General features: G+C 40.2%; 2 protein-coding genes across 2 annotated transcripts; one reads left to right on the top strand and one right to left on the bottom strand.

The window, feature by feature from the left end:
- Positions 1–240: 240 nt before the first annotated feature.
- On the bottom strand, positions 241–23,550 carry Aadacl4fm3l1 (AADACL4 family member 3 like 1). The gene is made up of 3 exons (XM_087551837.1): positions 23,521–23,550; positions 2,109–2,302; positions 241–1,015 (listed from the first exon to the last, which is right to left on the bottom strand). The coding sequence occupies exons 1-3, from the start codon at positions 23,548–23,550 to the stop codon at positions 241–243; spliced, it is 999 nt and encodes a 332-aa protein (XP_087407963.1).
- Positions 23,551–24,509: 959 nt separating this feature from the next.
- On the top strand, positions 24,510–25,820 carry Slc50a1-ps1 (solute carrier family 50 member 1, pseudogene 1). Its single transcript, XM_087551838.1, is given in 3 exon segments — positions 24,510–24,571; positions 24,680–24,800; positions 25,374–25,820. Coding segments are annotated over 3 exon segments (630 nt in total).
- The last annotated feature ends 1,772 nt before the right edge of the window (positions 25,821–27,592 follow it).

Genomic DNA, 27,592 nt, shown 5'->3' on the forward strand with positions numbered 1-27,592 from the left:
TTACCAAACTAATAGCAGCATGTGGTACTGTTAGATGTACCATGGAACATTTGCCATTGGAGGGCAACCATACATTTTATATCCTTCGATGTTAAACCAGCAGTTCTGTTCTTCTTCCTCACCCTCCTGTCTCAGACCATATACTGTTTAAGCATCCTTCTACAATGAAAGAAAAGTCATGATCAAAGAGTCAGGTACAAACCATTCTTCCTTTATTTCATTCAAGGATCACAGTTACCATCATATACCCTTAATATAACTGATGGTAGCATTTAAAGCATTCATGGAGCAGGGAAAAGAGAAAAACTGGTTATCAAAAAAAATTATACATCCATGAAAGCCATCTTCCACATGGTGCCAGGTCACAGGGACCCCCTGGTCTTCCAAGCGCTTCTTGTAGAGTAAGGTATCATCCCGGAGGATATCATGCTCACAGCTCAATAGAAATGTGTCTGGAAGTTGAGCAATGATCTTATCATCTGCTAGGAGAGGTGAAATTTTTTCATCCAAAATATGCTTAGTTTCCAGATAGGCAGTCTCATTGAAAGGTCCTAGAAACTCAGGACTAAAGTCTTTGCCCTTAAACCTTTGGGGAATGTTGTCAGAGCTAAGCCACTTGCTGTACTTTTTCCACATGTCTGGGGGCACACAAGCTCCTGTCAGTATGGCATTTTTCCAAGAGAGATCAATGCTTAGGTAGCTACAAATAAATGTAATCATTAAGTCTCTCGTAAGCAATGGAACATTGTGTTTCTGCAATTGTGATGGTAACTGGAAGTTAACGCCTTGTAAAATTGGAGTAATCAGGACTTGAGCCCTGATCTGGGGAAGCTTGTCTTGACAGGACAAAGCCTGAGTGACAGTGGCCACAGCCCAACCTCCAGCACTCTCTCCAGCGATAACCACCCGGGAAGGGTCTACCCCATAGGTTTGAAGGTTCTTCAGGAAGTGAATGGAAGCATTCAGGCAATCAAGGTGAATAACAGGATGACGGTGGTCCGGAAGCTTACGGTACCTAGGGAGAAAAAGAGTGAACAAGGAATATTATGTACACAAAAGGCACTGGAGTCCATTGCAAACAGCATTATCTACTCTCACATGAGACCAAAAATGTGGTGCCAAATGTCTCTAATAAAAAAAATGTCTATCATCATTTCTCTTACATGGATTTGAGGAAACCTATCTAGAGTAAAGATGGTCAGGAATTTCCATTTCATCCCACACCATGCATGATTCATTGATGAGCACAATGAGGGGCAATTCAAGGCTGTTGTCTTAGGAAGCATAAAAGCTAGTAAAGATCCAAACAAGGCCATTGGAACTTTGCTGATCACATCTCTCTCTCTCTGGATTCACCTGTACCTGATGTATTGAGCATGTGTTGAGCACTGATAAAATCGCTGCTAAGTACTCTCAATGTATTTTCTTTCCTACTTCATGAGGAAGCTGTTTTAGTTGAGCTGGTTACAGCAAGGTAGAAATACTGGCAATGATGACATCAAACCAGTGGCAGCAGAACAGTAGCAGAAGAATAGGAAAATCCATGCAAGCAGTGGAGTTAGAGCCATGAGAATCAAAGATGGCTGCTCGACAAAGGAGCAGCGAGAAGCTATTTACATTGGCAGACTTGCAGAAACTACCAAAAGTACTGACAGACAGTAGTGGAGATGAGAGCACATCAGCAGAGAAAAACTGAATGCCTTCTAAAGCAACACCACAGAGACCTCCATCTTCTGCTCTGCCCACCCAACAACATTATACAATCTTAACACTACCCATCCACGCAGAGGAAAGCCAGGCTAAGGTATGTATCTGTCAACTCTGTTCCTCCTTAAGTGTTTACATGCATTCCTCACAGGTTTATATGTGATCCTAGAATGTATTCATTCTATTTTAATTAACTTATAAATAAATTTTACCCTGTGTATAAGGTTTTAGCTAAGGCTTACCCATGACTTTACACTATCTAAATTCCTTAATGATATTGTGTGATATTTTTGCACGATGGGAGTGCAAGAGCAACTTTCTCTGCTCTTCAATCCAAAAATAAATTCTTTGACAAACACTCTTTTCTGTTAATAAGTCACTAACTACATCAGAATACTCACCCCACCAACAGGACCACTGAGTCTGTCTCACGGGCGAGAAAGTTGCCTAGGCCATGGTAAACATCTGGAAGAGAAGACCCACTGTAAATAGTTGACAAGAACCAAACACATTCTACCACAAAGCCAGGGATAGCTGCCACCTTGGTGGACCTAGAGATGACACCTTCTCTGTGAATTTTAGAGAAGGTCAGTGGCTACAGCAAATTAAGAGCAGGAGGAGACACAGGGGACATTATTAGGAATGACATTCAGAGGTATGGGAAAGGCTAGTGACAAGTTCTTAAGTGTGAGTATAAGGATCCTTCTGGTGGGAAGATAACACTAAAGCATAAACTGAATGGTGGAACCAGCACACTATATTTTGAGTTTAACAAGAAGATAAAGTGAGTGTGGTTTTCCCAAAATGAGCCACCAAAACTGAGGAAAGTGCATGAATTTGAGAATGTTATCAAAAGACATAGATATCTGCCACTGTAATTGGTGAGGGAATGAAAGAATCACATCTAATGCCAAGACAATCCTACTGTGACATTGATGCCCATATCTGGACTTAGACCACTTAGAAAACATTGCTATTGAGAGCTGAAAGCCAGCCGCCAGGAGCAACTACAGACCTGAGAGCAGAGCTCCCTGCTCTCAAATCCCTTGGGGGAGAGAGCAGAACACCCAGAAGTGTGGACAATCCTGAAAACCGCAGGACAGACTGCCACTTCTGCTCAACTTTGCCCACATTCCTGGCCCAAGAGGAAACTGCAGAGTGCCTATGGACACAGGAATATAGGAGCAGTCAGCTGCAGGAACCCATGATCCAAGTATGTGCCTGGAACTGAACTGAACCAGTCAAACAGCTCCCTGTACCAAATCCCATGGGGGAGAAAACTAGACCCTCAGAATTGTGAACACCCCTGAGAAATCAAAGGAGACTACTCTCTGCACATATTCCAGACCCAAGAGTTAATCACATAGTGCCATCTGTGCACCCTGGGCACAGAGACCTAGGAGTAGTCAGGGGCAGGACCTTTCCAGATTCTGCCTATGCCAAGAACTTAAAGCCAGCTGCCAAAAGTGACTACATACCTGAGGCCTGAGACCTGAGAACACTCTGTTCCCAGAACTGGCTAAAAGAAAACTGGAAAACAGGTCTGCAGGACTACTGACACTCAGACCTGAAGGAGGATCAAGCCACTGTCAGAAACAGCAAGACAAACTAACACCACAGACAACCTGATGATGAGAGGCAAGCACAGAAACCTAAGCAACAGGTGACAGCAGATGCTGGTGAGGATGTGAAGAAAGAAGAACACTCCTCCATTTTTGATGGGATTGAACCTGGTAAAACCACTCTGGAAATCACTCTGGATGTTCCTCTGAAAATTGGACATTGCACTACCTGAGAACCCAGCTATACCTCTCCTGGGCATATCCCAAAAGATGCTTCAATATACAACAAAGACACAACCTCCACTATGTTCATAGCAGCCTTATTTATAGTAGCCAGAAGCTGGAAAGAACCCAGATGCCCTTCAACAGAAGTAGGAATACAGAAAATGTGGTACATCTACTCAACGGAGTACTACTCAGCTATGAAAAACAATGACTTCATGAAATTCATAGGCAAATGGAATGAACTAGAAAATATCATCCTGAGTGAGGTAACCCAATCCCAGAAAAACACATATGGTATGCACTCACTGATAAGTGGATATTAGCCCAAAAGCTCGAATTACTCAAGATGCAGTACACGGACCACAAGAAGCTCAAGAAGAAGGATGACTAAAGTGTGGATGCTTCACTCCTTCTTAAAAGGGTGAACAAAAAATATCCATAGGAGGGGATATGGAGCCAACATTTAGAGCAGAGACTGTTGAACAGCCATTCAGAGCCTGCCCCATATGTGACCCATATATACGCAGCCACCAAAACTAGATAAGATTGATGAAGCTAAGAAGTGCATGCTAACAGGAACCGGATATAGATCTCTCCTGAGATATACAGCCAGAACATGTCAAATACAGAGGTGAATGCTAGCAGCAAACCATTGAACTGAGAACAAGACCCCCATTGGAGGAAACAGAGAAAGGACTGAAAGAGCTGAAGAGGCTTGCAACCCCATAAGAACAACAATGCCAACCAACCAGAGTTTGCAGGGATGAAGCCACTACCCAAAGACTATACATGGACTGACCCATGGCTCCAACTGCATATGTAGCAGAGGATGGCTTTGTTGGGCACCAATTGAAGGAGAAGCCCTTGCTCCTGCCACAGATGGACCCAGTATAGGGGTTTGTTGGGGGGAGGAACTAAGGTGGGATGGATTGGGATGGTAACACCCTTATAGAAGAAGGAGTGGGGAAAGTTATATGGCTAGGAAACCTAAAAAGTGAATAACATTTGAAATGTAAATAAAGAAATATCTGGGGGTTGGGGATTTAGCTCAGTGGTAGAGCGCTTGCCTAGGAAGCGCAAGGCCCTGGGTTCGGTCCCCAGCTCCGAAAAAAAAAATAAAAAAAATATATTTCAAAAAGAAATATCTAAAAAAAATAGAGAAACAAACAAAAAAAGAAAACTCGAGTTAGACATTGAGAGAGATTTTTAGTTTTTTGACATTGTGAATTTTAAGCTAAAAATCATTCTTAATTAGTTAAATCTATATAAAAGGTATACTTCAGAAGATAAACTAGGTTAGTAGTACTTTGGTTCTAAATAGGCTATTTTATAACAAGGGTTTAAATTGTGTTTCAGCCAAAGAAGTAGAATAACATAGAATTTAATTAAGGACACTCATAAAATGTAGGAAAAATTTCTTCATTATTCCACCATTTCTTATTCAAATGTCTTATCCTTCCCAGTTATTTACCCTTTAGTTAGCATAAGTATAGGTTGGGTTACAGATTTTACTGTTTATAAGTTGGCAGACATAATGCTTATGTCAAATACCTTGGTATACTGAGAAGTTCTAGACAGTTTTATGGGCCACTAGAGATTAAAACAAAAAGTCAGTATATTTCCAAATGTACTCATAGATTGTCAAAAAGAATATCAATAATAAATTATATTTTGAAAACATATCACTTTTGATCTTGACAATCATTATATTGGTGTATCAGATAAAATAATAAAAGACCAACAGCATTGTTCAGGGTGTTGAGTTACCTCAGTCAACTGACTAACACCTTTGGATTGAACCAAAATGAAACCTTTCAAAACTGACTTTTATGACCTTGATAGCCTAAAACTTGAAAAGTAACATAAGTGGCTCTGGTACACTAAGCCAACCAAAACTTGGAATTAAGGAAACATATTTTTATGAAGCACAGGGGAATGTGAGGGGAGGGGCAATGAAGGAGAGTGTGACAGAGAAGGATGTGAATAAATAGCAGTTCTATGAAGTAGTGAAAGGACAGTATTTCTGTTTCAGGAAAAAATTTGTATTTCCTTCTACCAAGATCATGTGGATAGTGTTTTCTCTAAGACTTCATAATTCAGCAGAACATTGTAAAATAGTCTGAAGTACACACGGACTTGAAACTGGGTGTCATTTAAGTGTAACATCTTTATGGTGTCCCAGGTTTGTTGAAAGCAAACAACAAGGATTATCTTGGTTACAGTGACAAACCAGATAATCTGCACGTTTCTGCAGCAAAGGTTTAATAGATCTGATTTGTGAAAGTTAAAATTCCTGCTAATCTTTCCTGTCACTGTCGAGGGCTGGGAGTTGTCACCTATTCAGTGAGTTCTGTGGAGTAGGGAGACTGATGTACAATAGGTAAAAGTTATCAGCACAAACATCAGAATAAAATGATCATTTGGAACAAAATTTCAAAAGGAATTAGAAAATCAGCCATGCTTTCTAAGATGACTTTTCAGTTCTGTCACTTTGCTGTTAGTTAAGTGTAAGTTAATCCAAACTATATATACTATGTAGTTAAAGAATGCCTTCAGACTACAGGATATTTCTATTAAATAGTATGGGTTTTGTTTCATTGTAAAAAAGCAAGAAAACCTTGCTATATAAGCTACAACCCACTGTCTGAGATGAGCCACAAGCTCTGGACCTATCCTTTCTTTAAGAAAATCCGATGTCATCCCAGGTCTACCTCCATTCTCCTGCTGTCTATCTTCAACCTCCATCAGACTCCTGAACCATACAGGTAAGCTGCCTTCTGTTACCCATCTTCCCTGCTGGCTGAGTCCTCTGGGACAAGCTAAGCTGACCTGAGCAGCCTGCCATCCCAGGGGAACTTCCATTCTCAAAATCCTTCTTCTCCACCCACATCAGATTCCTGAACCAAATGAGTAAGCTTCCCTTCACCCACTCAACCTCCTGTTCTCTGAGCCCTCTTGGCCAAGTCAAACTGCCCAGAGCAGCCTGTCATCCTAAGGGAACATCTATTCTCCTGCCATCTCTGCCCACCTTCATTAGACCTGAGGCTCCTGAACATACCAAACAGCAGATCTGAAACCGTACAGCCCAAGGATATCCATCAGAGGCCTGTCACACCAGGATCATCAATGTTTAGCTCCCTCACAATACCTATTACAACAAGAACATCCAGGGATGAGAACCATCCATGTAGCAAAAGGCCCTCAAAAGAACATAATCAACAAGAGCCAGGGCAATATGACACCTCCAAACCCCAACTACCCAACTACAGCAAGGATATCCTAACACAACCAAAACACAGAAACATCACTGTAAATCCAACCTTATAAAAATAATAGAAGCCTTTAAAAAGAAAATGAACAAATCCAAAGAAACACAGGAAAATAACAATCAAACAGATAGAGGTCTTTAAAGAGGAAACAAATAAATCCCTTAAGGACATAGAGGAAAATACAATTGAACAGGTGAGGGAAATAAATAAAACCATGCAAGACCCAAAAGTGTGAATAGAAGCAATAAAGAAAACATAAAGTCAGGAAATTCTGGGGATGGAAAACCTACAGAAGAGAACAGGAACACTAGATACAAGCATCACAAACAGAATAGAGGAAATGGAAGAGAGAATCTCAGGCATAGAAGATACAATAGAAGAAATTGATACATCAGTCCAAGAAAGTGTTAAATCCAAAAATTCTGGACACAAAATATCTAGGAAATCTCAGATAGCACGAAAAAAACTAACCTAAAAATAGTAGGAATAGAAGAACATGAAGAGTCCCAGTTACAAGGCACAGAAAATATTTCAGACAAAATCGTACAAGAAAATTTTCACAACATAAAGAAAGAGACCCCTTATAAAACATACGAGAAGTTTATAAAACACCAACTAGGGCTGGAGAGATGGCTCAGTGGTTAAGAGCACTAACTGCTCTTCCAGAGGTCCTGAGTTCACTTCCCAGCAACCACATGGTGGCTCACAACCATTTGTTATGGGATCTGATGCCCTCTTCTGGTCTGTCTGAAGGCAGTGTGACAGTGTACTCACATACATACAATAAATTAATAAATCTTTTTAAAAAAAACCAACTACATTGGAACAGAAAAGAAAATCTGTCAATCATTAAATAATCAAAACAAAAAAATTTACAGAAGAAAGATAGCATTTTGAAAGCCGTAAGGGGAAAAGACCAAGTAACATACAAAGGCAGACCTATCAGAATTATACCTGACTTCTCAACAGAGACTCTAATAGCAAGATGGGCCTGGAGAGATATCCTGCAACTTCCAGAAAACCACAGCAAAACTCTTAATCACCATGAAGAGAAAAAACAAGACATTTCAAGACAGTATCTAGCCACAAATTCAGCCCTATAGAATATACTAAAATGAAAACTCCAACCCAAGAACAATAACTACATCCAAAAAATCCCCACATGAAATAAGTAATTCCCTACCACCACCAAAACAAAGGACACACACACACACACACACACACACACACACACACACACACACACCATTACCAACAACAACAACAACATCAAAATAACAGGAAATAACAATCACTGGTCACTCCTGTCTCTCAACATCAATGACCTCAATTCCCCAGTGAAGATACGAGCTAACAGAATGGATTAAAAAACAGGATCCATTGTCATGCTGAATACAAGAAACATACCTTAATTATAAAATAGACAATACCTCAGAGTAAAGGGCTGGAAAAAAATTTTTACAAGCAAATGGACCCAAGAAGCAACTGGAGTAGCCATCCTAATATCTAATAAAATTGACTTGCAAACAAAATTAATCAGAAGAAACAAGCATACTCATTAAAGGAAATATCTACCAAGATGATATCTCAATTCTAAACATCTATGCCCCAAACATAAGGGCACCCACATTTGTAAAAGAAACATTGCTAAAGCTTATATCATATATCAAATTCTACACATTAGTAATAGGAAACCTCAACACCCCACTCTCACCAACTGACAGGACATCCAGTAAAAAACTAAACACAGAAAAAATGAAACTAATAGGCATTATAAATCAAATGGGCCTAACAAACATCTGTTGAATATTTCACCCAAACACAAAAGAATATACATTCTTCTCAGAACCTCATTAATCCTTCTCCAACATTTACCACATAGTCAGTCACAAACCAAGTCTCAAAAGATAGAAGAAATAATTTTTGCATCTTTCTAGATTTGTATCTTTCTTATAACCTTCTAGAATTTGATGAAAATGAAGGCACAACATAATGAAATTTATGGGACACAATGAAAGCAGTGCTAGGAGGAAAGTTCATATCACTAAGCATCTCTATAAATATATTACAAAATTCTCATATGAGCAATTTAAAAGTACACCTGAAAGCTTTAGAAAAGAAGTAAGCACACTAAAGAGGAATAGAAGTCAGGAAATAATCAAAATCAAGCCTGAAATCGATCAGTTGGGAACAAAGAAAACAACACAATGAATCAACAAAAACAAGAGCTGGTTCTTTGAGAAAATCAACAAAATAGAAAAACCCTTAGCCAAACTAACCAAAAGACAGAGAAACATTGTCCAAATAAAAAAACTCTGTAAAAAAAGGGAAACAGAACAACTGACACTGAGGAAATTCAAAGACTCATTAGGTGTTTCTTCAAAACCCTGTACTCCACAAAATTGGAAAAGCTTAACAAAATGGATTTTCTAGACAGATACCATATATCAAAATTAAATCATGATCAGTTAAACTATTTAAACAAACCCATAACCCTTAAAGAAATAGGGGAACAAATTAAAAGTCTCTGAAACAAAAAAAGCCCAGGGCCAGTTGGTTTTAGTGCAGAATTCTACAAGACTTGCAAAGAAGAGCTAACTCCAATACTACTCAAACTATTCCACAAAATAGAAACACAAGGTACACTTCCAAGCTCATTCTATGAGGCTACAGTAACCCTGACACCTAAACCACAGAAAGACTTAAGAAAGAGAACTTCAGACCAATTCTCTTTATGGGCATTGATGCAAAAATACTCAATAAAATACAAATTTAATGCAGGAACACATTAAAGACATCGTCCATCACGATCAAGGAGGCTTCATCCGAGGGATGCAAGGATAGTTTCTGAAGAAATTGAAGATGATCTCAGAAAATAAAAAGATCTCCCATGTTCATGGATTGGCAGAATTAATATAGTAAAAATTGTCATCTTGTTTAAAGCAATCTACAGATTCAATGCAATCCCCATCAAAATTCTAACCCAACTCTTCATAGAGTTAGAAAGAGCAATTCGCAAATTTGGTTGAAATAACAAAAAAAACAGAATACAAAAATTATTCTCAATAATGAAAGAACTGGGGCATCACCATCCTTGACCTCAAGCTGTATTACAGAGCAATAGTGAGATATATAGATGATATAGATATAGATATAGATAGATAGAGATATATAGATATAGATATAGATAGAGATAGAGATAGAGATAGAGATAGAGATAGATATAGATAGAGATAGAGATAGAGATAGAGATAGAGATAGAGATAGATAGATATACAGATATAGATAGATAGATAGATAGATAGATAGATAGATAGATAGATAGATAGATAGAGAGATATGGTATTGGTACAGAAACAGGCAAGTAGATAAATGGAATAAAAGACCCAGAAATAAAGCCAAACAGCTATGGTCACTTGATCTTTGACAAAGCAGCTAAAAATCATCCAATGGAAAAAACAGCATTTTCAACAAATGGTACTGTTTCAACTGAAGGTCAGAATGTAAATCAATCCATTCTTATCTTCTTGTACAAAGTGCAAGTCCATGTGCATCAAGGTCCTCCACAAAAGAAAGATACACAGAAACTAATACAAGAGAAAGTGGGGAAGATCCTCAAACACATAGCCATAGGGGGAAAATTCCTGAACAGAACACCAATGGCTTAGGCTCTAAGATCATGAATCAACAAATGGGACCTCATAAAATTGCAAAGTTTCTGCCATTAGGACAAAACAGCAAACAACAGATTGGGAAAAGGTCTTTATTAATCCTACATCTGTTAGAGGGCTAATATCCAAAATATACAAAGAACTCAAGAAGTTAGACTCCAGAGAGCCAAATCACCCTATTAAATATGGGGTACAGAGATAAAGAATTCTCAACTGAGGAATATCTAATGGCTAAGAAATACCTAAAGATTTTGTTAATTTGGACACACTCTCTGGATCCTCTCGTTAGTCTGGCTAAGGGTTTATCTATCTTGATTTTCTCAAAGAACCAACTTTTGGTTCTGTTGATTCTTTCTATGGTCCTTTTTGTTTCTACTTGGTTGATTTCAGCTCTGAGTTTGATTATTTCCTGCCTTCTAGTCCTCCTGGGTGTATTTGCTTCTTTTTGCTCTAGAGCTTTTAGGTGTGCTGTCAAGCTGCTGACATATGCTCTCTCCTGTTTCTTTCTGCAGGCACTCAGCGCTATGAGTTTTCCTCTTAGCACAGCTTTCATTGTGTCCCATAAGTTTGGGTATGTTGTACCTTCATTTTCATTAAATTCTAAAATGTGTTTAATTTCTTTCTTTATTTCTTCCTTGACTAGGTTATCATTGAGTAGAGCATTGTTCAATTTCCACGTATATGTGGGCATTCTTCCCTTATTGTTATTGAAGACCAGTTTTAGGCCGTGGTGGTCTGATAGCACGCATGGGATTATTTCTATCTTTCTGTACCTGTTGAGGCCCGTTTTTTGACCAACTATATGGTCAATCTTGGAGAAAGTACCATGAGGAGCTGAGAAGAAGGTATATCCTTTTGCTTTAGGATAGAATGTTCTATAAATATCCGTTAAGTCCATTTGGCTCATGACTTCTCTTAGTCTGTCTACGTCTCTGTTTAATTTCTGTTTCCATGATCTGTCCATTGATGAGAATGGGGTGTTGAAATCTCCCACTATTATTGTGTGAGGTGCAATGTGTGTTTTGAGCTTTAGTAAGGTTTCTTTTACGTATGTAGGTGACCTTGTATTTGGGGCATAGATATTTAGGATTGAGAGTTCATCTTGGTGGATTTTTCCTTTGATGAATATGAAGTGTCCTTCCTTATCTTTTTTGATGACTTTTAATTGAAAATTGATTTTATTTGATATTAGAATGGCTACTCCAGCTTGCTTCTTCTGACAATTTGCTTGGAAAGTTGTTTTCCAGCCTTTCACTTTGAGGTAGTGTCTGTCTTTGTCTCTGAGGTGTGTTTCCTGTAGGCAGCAGAATGCAGGGTCCTCGTTGCGTATCCAGTTTGTTAATCTATGTCTTTTTATTGGGGAGTTGAGGCCATTGATGTTGAGAGATATTAAGGAATAGTGATTATTGCTTCTCGTTATATTCATATTTGGATGTGAGGTTATGTTTGTGTGCTTTCACTCTCTTTGTTTTATTGCCAAGACGATTAGTTTCTTGCTTCTTCTAGGGTTTAGCTTGCCTCCTTATGTTGGACTTTACCACTTATTATCCTTTGTAGTGCTGGATTTGTAGAAAGATATTGTGTAAATTTGGTTTTGTCATGGAATATCTTGGTTTCTCCATCTATGTTAATTGAGAGTTTTGCAGGATACAGTAACCTGGGATGGCATTTGTGTTCTCTTAGGGTCTGTATGACATCAGTCCAGGATCTTCTGGCCTTCATAGTTTCTGGCGAGAAGTCTGGTGTGATTCTGATAGGTCTGCCTTTATATGTTACTTGACCTTTTCCCCTTACTGCTTTTAATATTCTTTCTTTATTTTGTGCGTTTGGTGTTTTGACTATTATGTGACGGGAGGTGTTTCTTTTCTGGTCCAATCTATTAGGAGTTCTGTAGGCTTCTTGTATGCCTATGGGTATCTCTTTTTTTTAGGTTAGGGAAGTTTTCTTCTATGATTTTGTTGAAGATATTTACTGGTCCTTTGAGCTGGGAGTCTTCACTCTCTTCTATACCTATTATCCTTAGGTGTGATCTTCTCATTGAGTCCTGGATTTCCTGTATGTTTTGGACCAGTAGCTTTTTCCGCTTTACATTATCTTTGACAGTTGAGTCAATGATTTCTATGGAATCTTCTGCTCCTGAGATTCTCTCTTCCATCTCTTGTATTCTATTGGTGAAGCTCGTATCTACAGCTCCTTGTCTCTTCTTTTGGTTTTCTATATCCAGGGTTGTTTCCATGTGTTCTTTCTTGATTGCTTCTATTTCCATTTTTAATTCCTTCAACTGTTTGATTGTGTTTTCCTGGAATTCTTTCAGGGATTTTTGCGATTCCTCTCTGTAGGCTTCTACTTGTTTATTAATGTTTTCCTGTGTTTCTCTAAGGGAGTTCTTCACGTCTTTCTTGAAGTCCTCCAGCATCATGATCAAATATGATTTTGAAACTAGATCTTGCTTTTCTGGTGTGTTTGGATATTCCATGTTTATTTTGGTGGGAGAATTGGGCTCCGATGATGGCATGTAGTCTTGGTTTCTGTTGCTTGGGTTCCTGCGCTTGCCTCTCGCCATCAGATTATCTCTAGTGTTACTTTGTTCTGCTATTTCTGACAGTGGCTAGACTGTCCTATAAGCCTGTGTGTCAGGAGTACTGTAGACCTGTTTTCCTGTTTTCTTTCAGCCAGTTATGGGGACAGAGTGTTGGAGGTTCCTCAGAAAATTGGACATTGAACTGCCTGAGGATCCAGCTATACCTCTCTTAGGCATATACCCAAAAGATGCCCCAACATATAAAAAAGACACATCCTCCACTATGTTCATCGCAGCCTTATTTATAATAGCCAGAAGCTGGAAAGAACCCAGATGCCCTTCAACAGAGGAATGGATACAGAAAGTGTGGTACATCTACACAATGGAATATTACTCAGCTATCAAAAACAACAGCTTTATGAAATTCGTAGGCAAATGGTTGGAACTGGAAAATATCATCCTGAGTGAGCTAACCCAATCACAGAAAGACATACATGGTATGCACTCACTGATAAGTGGCTATTAGCCCAAATGCTTGAATTACCCTAGATGCCTAGAACAAATGAAACTCAAAACGGATGATCAAAATGTGAATGCTTCATTCCTTCTCTAAAAGGGGAACAAGAATACCCTTGGCAGGGAAGAGAGAGGCAAAGATTAAAACAGAGACTGAAGGAACACCCATTCAGAGCCTGCCCCACATGTGGCCCATACATATACAGCCACCCAATTAGACAAGATGGATGAAGCAAAGAAGTGCAGACCGACAGGAGCTGGATGTAGATCGCTCCTGAGAGACACAGCCAGAATACAGCAAATACAGAGGCGAATGCCAGCAGCAAACCACTGAACTGAGAATAGGACCCCCGTTGAAGGAATCAGAGAAAGAACTGGAAGAGCTTGAAGGGGCTCGAGACCCCATATGTACAACAATGCCAAGCAACCAGAGCTTCCAGGGACTAAGCCACTACCTAAAGACTATACATGGACTGACCCTGGACTCTGACCTCATAGGTAGCAATGAATATCCTAGTAAGAGCACCAGTGGAAGGGGAAGCCCTGGGTCCTGCTAAGACTGAACCCCCAGTGAACTAGACTGTTGGGGGGAGGGCGGCAATGGGGGGAGGGTCGGGAGGGGAACACCCATAAGGAAGGGGAGGGGGAAGGGGGATGTTTGCCCGGAAACCAAAGAATTATTATTAAGTATTAAATAAATTAAAAAAAAAGAAATACCTAAAGAAATGTTAAACATCCTTACTCACAAGTGAAATGCAGATCAAAACAACCCTGAAATTACACCTCACAAAAGTCATAATGGTTAAGAGCAAAAATTCAGGTGACAACAGATGCTAGTGTGGATGTGGAGAAAGGAACACACCTCCATTGTTGGTGGGATTGCAAGCTGGTACAACCATTCTGGAAATCAGTCTGGAGGTTCCTCAGAAAATTGGGCATAGTGTTACCTGAGCTGGATATACTCAGCTATACCACTTCTGAGCATATACCCAAAAGATCCTCCAATATATAGCAAGGAAATATGCCCCACTATGTCCATAGCAGCTTTATTTTTAATAGCTAGAAGCTGGAAAGAACCCAAATGCCCTTCAACAGAGGAATAGACACAGAAAATGTGGTATATTTACACAATGGAGTACTACTCAGCTATTAAAAACAATGACTTCATGAAATTATTAGGCAAATGGATAGAACTAGAAAATTTCATCCTGAGTGAGGTAACCCAGTCACAAAAGAACACATTTGGTATGCACTCACTGATAAGTGGATATTAGCTCAAAAGTTTGGAATACCCAAGATATAATTCACAGACCATATGAATCTCAAGAAGAAGGAAGACCAAAGTGTTGACCTTTCAGTCTTTAGAAAGGAGAACAAAATACTCACAGGAGGAAATACAGAAACAAAGAGTGGAGCAGAGACAGAAGGAAAATTCATCCAGAGACTGCTCCACCTGGAGATCCATCCCATATGCAGCCACAAAACCAAGTTACTATTGCTGATGCCGAGAAGTGCTTGCTGATAGGAACCTGATATGGATGTCTTCTGAGAGGCTCTGCCAGAGCCTTACTGATACAGATGAGGGTGCTTGCAGCTAACCATTGGACTGAGTACATGGACCCCAATGGAAGAGTTAAAGAAAGGACTGAAGGAGCTGAAGGGGTTTGCAACCACATAGGAAGATCAGTATCAACCAACCAGCCCCCCAAAAGCTCCCACAGACTAAACTACCAACCAAAGAGTACACATTGAGGGATCCATGGCTCCAGCCACATATGTAGCAGAGGGTGGCATTGTCTGGCATCGATATTAGTAGAAGCCTTTGGCCCTGTGAAGGCTCATTTCCCCAGTGTAGGGAAATGCCAGGGTGGTGAGGTGGGAGTGGGTGTGTGTGAGGGGTAGCATCCTTATAGAAGCAGGGGAAAGGAATGGGAGGGGGAGAAACTGGGAAAGGGGATAATATTTTAAATGTAAATACATAAAATATTCAATTATGAAGAAGGAAAGCTAATAAAGAGCAATAGAAAGATTTTATTAAAACAAAACTAATTTAAGTAACAGTTACTTAAATATTAAAATATATTTGCATTATTTCAAAGTAGGGGATTAGGTATTATATCTTATTATTAGCTTGTCATTTGCTGATTTATTTCCTTTCTCCATTATGGGAGCAGTTGGATTTATTAAATAACTTTTTGCTATGTTTTATAAAAAATAAAATGTATAATGTTTTCAATATCAAAAAAGGAAAGTGGGGTATATAACTAAAAAGAAAAGTCTCAAAAAAGGAATCTCAAATAGTTGAGACACACTTAAAGAAATGTTCAAAGTCCTTAGTCATTCAGAAAATGCAAATCAAAACAACTTTGAGGTTATATCTTTCACCCATCAGTATGACTAATATCAAAACTCAAGAGATAACACATACTGATGAAGTTGTGGAGGAGTCAAGGGAACACTTCTACATTTTTTGTAGGGAGTGTGAACTTGTACAACTACTTTGGAAATCAATTTGGTGTTTTCTCAGAAAAGTGGGAATACTTTTATCTCAAGACCTACCTATACCACTTCTAGGCGTATACCCAAAAGATGCTCCAACAGCTCACAAAGACACATGCTCATCTATACTCATGGTAGCCTTATTTGTAATAGCCAGAAATTGGAAACAACCTAGATGTCCCTCAACTGAAGAATGGGTAAAGAAAATATAGTACATCTGCACAATGCAATGCTACTCAGTTTTTAAAAACCAAGACATCATGAATTTTGCAGGCAAATGGACAGAACTTGAGAATATCATCCTGAGTGAGGTAATCCAGTACCAAAAGGACATGTGTGGTGTACTTATAAGTGTACATTAGCCATAAAATACAGGTGCCATGTTACATTCCACAGACCTAAAAAAAAGAACCTAAACAATAGTGGAGATCCAATTGAGGAAGCTTAAATCTCACTTAGAAGGAGGAATAAAATAGTCACTAGAGGCAGATGGAGAAAGGGAACAGGGAGGGAGGGGGTAGGTAGAAGAATGGGGGATTCAGGATCCGGTATGAAGAAGGACAGGAGAAATGCCTGGATGGCCATGAAAATGAATGGAAATTGATCTGAAATTGATGGGAGTGAGGAGGTGTGGAGCATCTCCAGGATGAGACAGGACCTGGGATGTGCCCAAGATCAATGGGGATGACCTTAACCATGACTCACTACTGTAAAGGCCTTCTTCTGTAGACAGAAAAGAACACCAGTGGAGCAATAGAGGCACCAATGCACCCACAAAAGGTTCAGCCCAAATTTTATCCTGTCTAAAAGTAGTGTAGACACAAGGGAGAGAGCAGACTGAGAAAATGGACAACCCATAACTGGCCCAACTTGAGATATATCCCATGGGCAATAACCAGTTCCTAACAATATTAACGATGCTCTGTTATGCTTGCAGAGAGGAGCATGACGCCCTCTGAGAGGCTCCATCCAGAGTTGACTCAGTCAGATACAGACACCCAAAACCAGACAATGGGTGGAGTTTGGGGATTCTTATGGAAGAATAGAAGGAAGGATTGTGAGTCCTGAAGGGCATAGGAACTGTACAGGAAGGCCAACAGGTCAACTAACCTGGGGTTTTCAAAGTCTGAACCACCAACCAAAGAACATATACAAGCTGGACCTAGGCCTCTATGCACATGTGTAGTAGATGTGCAACTTTGTCTTCATGTGGATCCTGAACAACTGGGGCCGGGGGGTGGGTTGGCAGCCTGGTGATTCTTCTTGTTTGGTTCTTCTTCAGGCAGTGGAGAGGGAAGATCATCGGCAGGAGTCAGACTTCATCTTATAAGATGTTTAGGGCTGCTTTATAATAATAAAATATTATCTGACGTAAGTCTAAGTCACTTTCCTGTGGTAGCTGACCCGCCTGTTTGAGTTCCTCTGAGGCCAGAAACTGTTTAGCACCTCATCATAAAATAGCAGGGTATTATGTGAAAGGTTTTATTGCTAGTGCACCCTTTTTTTTTTTTTTTTTTTTTTTTTTTTTGCTGAGTCAGTCAGATGCCTCTCTGGCTAAACTGGTTAATTCTTTGTAAATCAAATTGGAAGGAAAGGAAAAGAATTAAGATGCTTTGTACATGCAAACATGCAAGGGCAAATATGCATTCAAACATTCATATATGCACACTCTGAATGGTCCCACCTCTGTCAGTCACAATGAACTCCAGAAATATTTATGATATATAGATTTAGATATAGATGTAGATGTAGATATATAGATATATATTAGATATATAAGTATATAGATAAGATATAGATATACACATACATACCTACACACAAACATATAGGCAAACAGACATACACATTTGGATGCATGGATGGATGGATGGATAGATGGATGGATGGATGGATGGATGGATGGATGGATGGATGGAGCAAAGTTTCCCAAGCCAAACCATTCAAGCAACAACTTTATTTCCTTTCTCTGGTCTTTTTATGCCTTCATAGACAAAAGGTTCTTTAGAAAATTACCTCAGGAGTTCTCTGCACCCAAATCCCATGGGAGGGAGAGCTAAACCTTCAGAGGGGCAGACACGCCTGGGAAGCCAGAAGAGACTACACTCTGCCCACATTTCTGACTCCAGAGGAAAACACCTAATGCCATCTGGGACACCAGTGCACAGGGGCTCCCAGAAAAGGCGGCGCAGGCCCTCCTAGTTGCGGCCCTCACAGAGAGCTCAAAAGCAACCACCCATGAGCAAACTTGAGCCGCAAGACCACAGGTAAGACCAACCTTTCTGCTCCAAGCGACCTGCCTGGTCGACTCAGGACACAGGCCCACAGGAACAGCTGAAGACCAGTAGACAGGAAAGACTACACGCCTGAAAGCAGAATACTCTGTTCCCATAACTGGCTGAAAGAAAACAGGAAAACAGGTTTACAGCTCCTGACACACAGGCCTATAGGACCGTCTACCCACTGTCAGAAATAGCAGAACAAAGTAATACCACAGACAATTTGATGGCAAGAGGCAAGCGCAGGAAACCAAGCAACAGAAACCAAGACTACATGGCATTATCGGAGTCCAATTCTCCCATCACAGCAAACACTAAATATCCAAACAAACCAGGAAAGCAAGATAAGATTAAAAATCATATTTGATCATGATGCTGGAGGACTTCAAGAAACACATGAAGAACTCCCTTAGAAAAACGCAGGGAAACATAAATAAGCAAGTAGAAGCCTATAAAGAGGAATCACAAAAATCCCTGAAAGAATTACACGAAAACACAATCAAACAGGTGAAGGAATTAAAAATGGAAATAGAAGCAATGAAGAAAGAACACAGGGACACAACCCTGGATATAGAAAACCAAAGGAAGAGACAAGAGGCCATAGATACAAGCACCACCAACAGAATACAAGAGATAGAAGAGAGATTCTCAGAAGCAGAAGATTTCATTGAAATCATCGACACAACGGCCAAAGATAATATAAAACAGAAAAAGCTACTGGTCCAAAACATACAGGAAATCCAGGACTTAGTGAGAAGATCACACCTAAGGATAATAGGTATAGAAGAGAGTGAAGACTCCGAGCTCAAAGGACCAGTAAATATCTTCAACAAAATCATAGTAGAAAACTTCCCTAACCTAAAAAAGAGATGTCCATAAACATACAAGAAACCTACAGAACTCCAAATAAACTGGACCAAAAAAGAAACTCCTCCCATCACATAATAGTCAAAACACCAAATGCACAAAATAAAGAAAGAATATTAAGAGCAGTAAGGGAAAAAGGTCAAGTAACATATAAAGGCAGACCTATCAGAATCACACCAGTCTTCTCGCCAGAGACTGTGAAAGCCAGAAGATCCTGAACAGATGTCATACAGACCCAAAGAGAACACAAATGCCATCCCAGGTTACAGTATCCTGCAAAACTCTCAATTAAAATAGATGGAGAAACCAAGATATTCCATGACAAAACCAAATTTACACAATATCTTTCTACAAATCCAGCCCTACAAAGGATAATAAATGGTAAAGCCCAACATAAGGAGGCAAGCTACACCCCAGAAGAAGCAAGAAACTAATCGTCTTGGCAAAAAAACAAAGAGAAGAAAAGCACACAAACATAATCTCACATCCAAATAGGAATATAACAGGAAGCAATAATCACTATTCCTTAATATCTCTCAACATCAATGGTCTCGACTCCCAAATAAAACGACATAGATTAACAAACTGGATACACAATGAGGACCCTGCATTCTGCTGCCTACAGGAAACACACCCCAGAGACAAGGACAGACACTACCTCAGAGTGAAAGACTGGAAAACAATTTCCCAAGCAAATGGTCTAAAGAAGCAAGCTGGAGTCGCCATTCTAATATCAAATAAAATCAATTTTCAACTAAAAGTCATCAAAAAAGATAAAGGAAGATACTTCATATTCATCATAGGAAAAATCCACCAATCTTAAATATCTATGCTCCAAATACAAGGGCACCTACATACGTAAAAGAAACCTTATTAAAGCTCAAAACACACATTGCACCTCACACAATAATAGTGGGAGATTTCAACACCCCACTCTCATCAATGGACAGATCATGGAAACAGAAATTAAACAGTGACGTAGACAGACTAAGAGAAGTCATGAACCAAATGGACTTAACAGATATTTATGGAACATTCTATCCTAAAGCAAAAGTATATACATTCTTCTCAGAACCTCATGGTACTTTCTCCAAAATTGACCATATAATTGGTCAATAAACAGGCCTCAACAGATACAGAAAGATAGAAATAATCCTATCAGACCACCACTGGCTAAAGCTGGTCTTCAATAACAATAAGGGAAGAATGCCCACATATACATGGAAGTTGAACAATGCTCTACTCAATGATAACCTGGTCAAGGAAGAAATAAAGAAAGAAATTAAAGACTTTTTAGAATTTAATGAAAATGAAAATACAACATACCCAAACTCATGGGACACAATGGAGGCTGTGCTAAGAGGAAAAGTCATAACTCTCAGTGCCTGCAGAAAGAAACAGGAGAGAGCATATGTCACCAGCTTGACAGCACACCTAAAAGCTCTAGAACAAAAAGAAGCAAATACACCCAGGAGGAGTAGAAGGCAGGAAATAATCAAACTCAGAGCTGAAATCAAACAAGTAGAAACAAAAAGGACCATAGAAAGAATCATGAGAACCAACAGTTGGTTCTTTGAGCAAATCAACAAGATAGGTAAACCCTTAGCCAGACTAACAAGAGGACACAGAGAGTGTGTCCAAATTAACAAAATCAGAAATGAAAAGGGAGACATAACTACAGAATCAGAGGAAATTCAAAAAATCATCAGATCCTACTACAAAAGCCTATATTCAAGAAAACTTGAAAATCTGCAGGAAATGGACAATTTCCTAGACAGATACCAGGTACCAAAGTTAAATCAGGAAAAGATAAACCATTTAAACAAACCCATAACTCCAGCAAAATAGAATCAGTCATTAAAGGTCTCCCAACCAAAAAGAGCCCAGGTCCAGATGGGTTTAGTACAGAATTCTATCAGACCTTCATAGAAGACCTCATACCAATACTATCCAAACTATTCCACAAAATTGAAACAGACGAAGCACTACCGAATTCCTTCTATGAAGCCACAATTACTCTTATACCTAAACCACACAAAGACCCAACGAAGAAAGAGAACTTCAGACCAATTTCCCTTATGAATATTGACGCAAAAATACTCAATAAAATTCTGGCAAACCGAATCCAAGAGCACATCAAAACAGTCATCCACCATGACCAAGTAGGCTTCATCCCAGGAATGCAGGGATGGTACAATATGGAAAACCATCAACGTAATCCACTATTTAACAAACTGAAAGATAAAAACCACATGATCATTTCATTAGATGCTGAGAAAGCATTTGACAAAATTCAACCACCCCTTCATGATAAAAGTCCTGGAAAGAATAGGAATTCAAGGCCCATACCTAAACATAGTAAAAGCCATATACAGCAAACCAGTTGCTAACATTAAACTAAATGGAGAGAAACTTGAAGCAATCCCACTAAAATCAGGGACTAGACAAGGCTGCCCACACTCTCCCTACTTATTCAATATAGTTCTTAAAGTTCTAGCCAGAGCAATCAGACAACAAAAGGAGATCAAGGGGATACAGATTGGAAAAGAAGAAGTCAAAATATCACTATTTGCAGATGATATGATAGTATATTTAAGTGATCCCAAAAGTTCCACCAGAGAACTACTAAAGCTGATAAACACCTTCAGCAAAGTGGCTGGGTATAAAATTAACTCAAGTGGGGCTGGGGATTTAGCTCAGTGGTAGAGCGCTTACCTAGGAAGCGCAAGGCCCTGGGTTCGGTCCCCAGCTCCGAAAAAAAAGAACAAAAAAAAAAAAAAATTAACTCAAGTAAATCAGTAGCCTTCTGCTACACAAAAGAGAAACAAGCCGAGAAAGAAATTAGGGAAACGACACCCTTCATAATAGACCCAAATAATATAAAGTACCTCGGTGTGACTTTAACCAAGCAAGTAAAAGATCTGTACAATAAGAACTTCAAGCCTCTGAAGAAAGAAACTGGAGAAGACCTCAGAAGATGGAAAGATCTCACGTGGTCATCAATTGGCAGGATTAATATAGTAAAAATGGCCATTTTACCAAAAGCGATCTACAGATTCAATGCAGTCCCCATCAAAATACCAATCCAATTCTTCAAAGAGTTAGACAGAACAATTTGCAAATTCATCTGGAATAACAAAAAGCCCAGGATAGCTAAAACTATCCTCAACAATAAAAGGACTTCAGGGGGAATCACTATCCCTGAACTCAAGCAGTATTACAGAGCAATAGTGATAAAAAAAACTGCATGGTATTGGTACAGAGACAGACAGATAGACCAGTGGAATAGAAGACCCAGAAATGAACCCACACACTTATCTATGGTCACTTGATTTTTGACAAAGGAGCCAAAACCATCCAATGGAAAAAAGATAGCATTTTCAGCAAATGGTGCTGGTTCAACTGGAGGTCAGCATGTAGAAGAATGCATATCGATCCATGCTTATGACTCTGTACAAATCTTAAGTCCAAGTGGATCAAGGACCTCCACATCAAACCAGACACACTCAAACTAATAGAAGAAAACGTGGGGAAGCATCTCGAACACATGGGCACTGGAGAAAATTTCCTGAACAAAACACCAATGGCTTATACTCTAAGATCAAGAATCGACAAATGGGATCTCAAAAAAAAAAAAAAAAAACTGCAAAGGTTCTGTAAGGGAAAGGACACTGTGGTTAGGACAAAATGGCAACCAACAGATTGGGAAAAGATCTTTACCAATCCTACAACAAATAAAGGGCTTATATCCAAAATATACAAAGAACTCAAGAAGTTAGACCGCAGGGAAACAAATAATCCTATTAAAAAATGGGGTTCAGAGCTAAACAAAGAATTCACAGCTGAGGAATGCCGAATGTCTGAGAAACACCTAAAGAAATGTTCAACATCTTTAGTCATAAGGGAAATGCAAATCAAAACAACCCTGAGATTTCACCTCACACCAGTGAGAATGGCTAAGATCAAAAACTCAGGTGACAGCAAATGCTGGCGAGGATGTGGAGAAAGAGGAACACTCCTCCGTTGTTGGTGGGCTTGCAGACTGGTACTGGAATATTGCGACTGTGGTTCTTGCCTTTGGAAGCAAATCTATCATAGATTTTAATCTAAGGCAGAACCATCTCAGGCAGATCAACTGCTAGTTTTTAGCTTCCAGTCATGGGCTCCTGACATTGAAAGGAGAAGGGGAAAGGCAGAGGATTGTGGGAAGGGTGACCAGGAGAAGGGAAGAGAGTGGAGTATAAAGTGAATAAGTAAAACAAAGTAAATTAAATTTTTTAAAAAGGAAAAAGAAACTCTGCCTACTACTGCATTAGTCCATCCTGAAAAGCCCTCATGAAAATATGTGCAAGTTCCTGCTTTTGCTGAGGGCCATCCTCCCCACCACACATGGAAACTCCTTACCCAGACTGCCAAATAATCCACCTCCTCCATGGTAGAATATGATGCCTCGCCGGAGTTTTGAAGACACTTTTTTGGGCTTGAACAGCCTCACAGGCACTGTCCCAAAACGCGTGTCAGTCACTAACATATTAGGATCCTTCTTTATTATTATTACTAGGTCTTGGATAAACAGTAAAAATGCAGGCGTGGAACAAATTCTCAGTTTCTCTAGTATGGTTCCCTGTAGAAAGTTCAAAGAAAAGACAGAAAGTTGAGGCATAAGAGAGAGTGAGGTGAGTGTGTTGTTGCTGAAGCCACTTAGAATCACTCAGGTGTGTTTACCATTTCTCACCTGCTTCATACATGTGTAAAGAGGTCAAGAGGACATCAATGGCTATTAATTCTTTTCAGATAGGAGAGAGTGTTCAAACTTTTTTCTCTATAGATCCTGAGTGAATAACATGTTGCCGTGATTGAAGTGCTAGCCTCCACCAAAATTCACATTCAAATTCCATTGCTAGTGCCAGTGTTAAGAAGTGGGAAATGGGCGGGTTGGGGATTTAGCTCAGTGGTAGAGCGCTTGCCTAGGAAGCTCAAGGCCCTGGGTTCAGTCCCCAGCTCTGAAAAAAAGAACCAAAAAAAAAAAAAAAAAAAAAAAAAGAAGTGGGAAATGGGGGCAGCACTGGGCGAGGGAACAGGCTCCGGTGGGATGGCAGACTCTTTCCAGTGCCTGCGTTGCTCTTCACCCTGGACATGTTCTCCACTGGACTGTGAGAGATGAACTAGGCTGGGGCAGGACCAGGAAGTCAAGAAAGGAAAGTGGCTGCAATTTCTGGCTGCATTTGGAAACCAGAATGATAGTGGAATAGGGTTGGATGATCTGGGGTCCAAGGCGAGGCTAGTTGCTTGGCCTGAGGGGGGAGATCTGCTTGTCATTCAAGCACTGAGGAATCTTTTACCCACTCCTAACAATTTCCTTTGGGTCTCCTTCCAGCTTGGACCTCAGGCACATGCAGAGGACACAGAGCGTGGACAACATCCAGTTTCTGCCTTTTCTCACCATGGATGTCACGTGAGAGCATTGTTGGCTGTGGTGGGAAAGGCTGAGGGAAATGCAAGAGAACCCTGAGGACCCACTGCAACCCCAGCCCCTTGGACCATAATCCTCCTTCCCTCACAGCAACCTGGGCTGGCTGAGTTATGGAGTCTTGAATGGAGACCGGACCCTCATCGTCAATACTGTGGGCGTAGTGCTTCAGACTCTTTATATCCTCGCATATCTGCACTACAGAACTCAGAAGGTAGAGGCCCTCCCTTGCACCCACCTCTGGCCCACACTGGTCCATGTTGGCAGAGCCTACAGTCTTATTTCCTGGAATACCAGAAGGATGGCATTACTTCCTTTTCCTAGAAGGCCGTTCTGCTTCTCCTTCCCATCAAGTCAACCCTTCAAAATGCACACAGAGCCACCCACCCTCTCCTTGTTCAAAAGGCTGGTGGCTTACCCAGCCCCATGGTGTCAGGGATACCCTGTGCTCTCCAACAGTGTGTGGAGAGAGGAATAAACTGCCTGATAGTTCCTTTAGGGTTAGGACCAGGGCTAACGGCCATTAGCTCTGCTTCCCCATTCAACCACACCAATATTCACTAATCCCTTATTGTATATGTATGTGAGGCTCACATGAAAAAGGGAGGGAGACCCTCAGTGTTGTGTCGATGAGACTTCCTTCAAGTAACTGACTGGTGAGAGACTGACACGAAGGCTGGGATAAAAGCTGATTTCCCCATTAGAGCACGGCCGAAGACAGGAAGAGGCGATTCTAGCAGACAGATCAGTGTTCTGGGTACACATGTAAGACGCCTCTCCCCTGCAGCATGCCGTGCTCCTCTAGACGGCAACCCTGCTGGCTGTCCTTCTCCTGGGTTATGGCTACTTTTGGCTCCTGGTGCCGAACCTTGAGACTCGGCTTCAGCAGCTAGGCCTCTTCTGCAGTGTCTTTACTATCAGCATGTACCTCTCCCCACTGGCCGACTTGGCCAAGATCATTCAGACTAAATCAACCCAGCATTTCTCCTTCTCACTGACCATTGCCACCTTTCTTTCCTCTGCCTCCTTGTCCATCTATGGGTTTCACCTCAAAGACCCATACATCATGGTGCCCAACCTTCCAGAAATCCTTAATGGCTTTGTCTGCCCCGTGCTTTTCTACAAGTATCCTCCAGAGGAAGACACGAAATACCGCCTTCTGTACCTTAGTGCCAACTTGATACCAAACAGAGCTCCTGCTTCCGCTGGTCCTTGTGACCAGTTCCATGGATGAAATGGTTGTGAGAAAAAGATGGCTTTGTAAATAAAGGGACCAAAGATCTTAGATCAGATGGGACTTATGGGATGAAATCACACTTTTAATAGAGATTATCTTTTTTCTTTGTGGAGGCTGTGGTGGTACCTGTAGAATGTGCCTTAAAATAACCATTCCCCAACCCTGGTGGAAATGATGTGGTATCCTCATATGTTAAGTTTTTTCTGAGGTGACTGTAATAAATATCTTCAATGTAGGCTGCCGAAGAGTTAAGTGTGCTGGATTTCCTGACTTGTGAACATTGGCATGCTTGCTTTTTGTACTAACATGTAACACAAGGTGGACCATTGCTGGTATCATTAATCAAGGCCTTCCCAAACTCCAATAAGTATAGCCATTGTCCCTTGGCTCAAGCTAAGTCAACTATTTTGAATTGGTCCCATCAAGCCCACATAGGTGAGTAAGTGGATAGAAACCCCCATGGAGGTGACTCAAAATGAGAGAACCAGATATTAAGGCAAGCGGTAAAACATTTTCATACCATTAGACCTTATCATGCAATTTTTTTAGCGTTTCAGTGTTCTCTTAGTTTCTGTATCTCAAAGCCAATTCCCATTCACCTGGGACAATCAACAGTAGACCCTGAGAATCATACCCTACGGGAAACTTCAGAGTCCTACTATTTGTCATGGGATGGTGATCCAGGACCATCTTTTATTGCCTTACTCATCCTCTGGAAAAAAAAACAAACAGAAAACAAAAAGTACCACACCATGACATAGATTGATAATTTCTTAGTGTTCTACGAATTTGGAAAAGCATCTAAATGGCACACAGGGGCACCTAAAGGCATGGGGATGGAGGATGAGAAACCAATTCCCACAGTGTACAAGGACCGGACACTATTGTAAAATACTTGGAATTTGCTATGGTCCAGTAAGAGAAGTATGATGCCTGAAAAAGTAATTGAGAAAATTCTACACCACCCAGTGTCTACAAATGTAGAAGAGTTGTAGCTAATCTTGGACTCCTGGGAGATTGGCAGGCTTTCACACTCCACCTTGCCATGCTGCCTACTCACTGTACAACTAACTTGATAAAGAGAGGAATGACATGGAATTGGAACAGACAGGCACAAAATACTTTTAATATTGCTGAGATCTTTTAGTTTGTGAAGTCTTAGATAACCATAGGACAGGCTAAAGAGCTGTGTACACCTGTACTCCAGGGTGGAGTACAGATGTGGATAAGGGATATAAGTGAGTCATGACAGTACATTGTAGAAAGCCTATGGGTTTCAAGGTGTAATGAAAATATGCCCATGTGGACACTTCCACTGGATTCTTGCAAGCATTTCTATCTAATCCTATATGTATGAAAGTCCCTTGAAGCATCTCACACAATTCAGGTGTATTAGCATCCACAGAGCCTAAACAGTGACAAGAGTGGTCATTTTACATACTACTGTGCCACACTGGGGTGAACACAAGCAGATTCAATGACATATCCCCCTACCAAACAGTCTGACTGGACCTATATAAATTCTTTTTTATTATTTACTTTTGTGTCTATGAGTGTTCTATCTGTGAGTATACCTACATGCCAGAGGAGGGCATCAGATCCTATTAGAGATGGTTGTGAGTCACCATATGGTTGCTGGGAATTGAACTCAGGGCCTCTGGAAGAGCAGTCAGTGCTCTTAACTCCTGAGCCATCTCTCCAGCCCATAAAATTTTAATAGACTATTAAGACAACAGTTCAAGATGTTAAGTACAAGAGGCAACCTGCTA

The sequence above is a fragment of the Rattus norvegicus genome, chromosome 5 (assembly GCF_021556685.1).
Source record: "Rattus norvegicus strain SHRSP/BbbUtx chromosome 5, alternate assembly SHRSP_T2T, whole genome shotgun sequence".
NCBI classification, from domain to species: domain Eukaryota; kingdom Metazoa; phylum Chordata; class Mammalia; order Rodentia; family Muridae; genus Rattus; species Rattus norvegicus.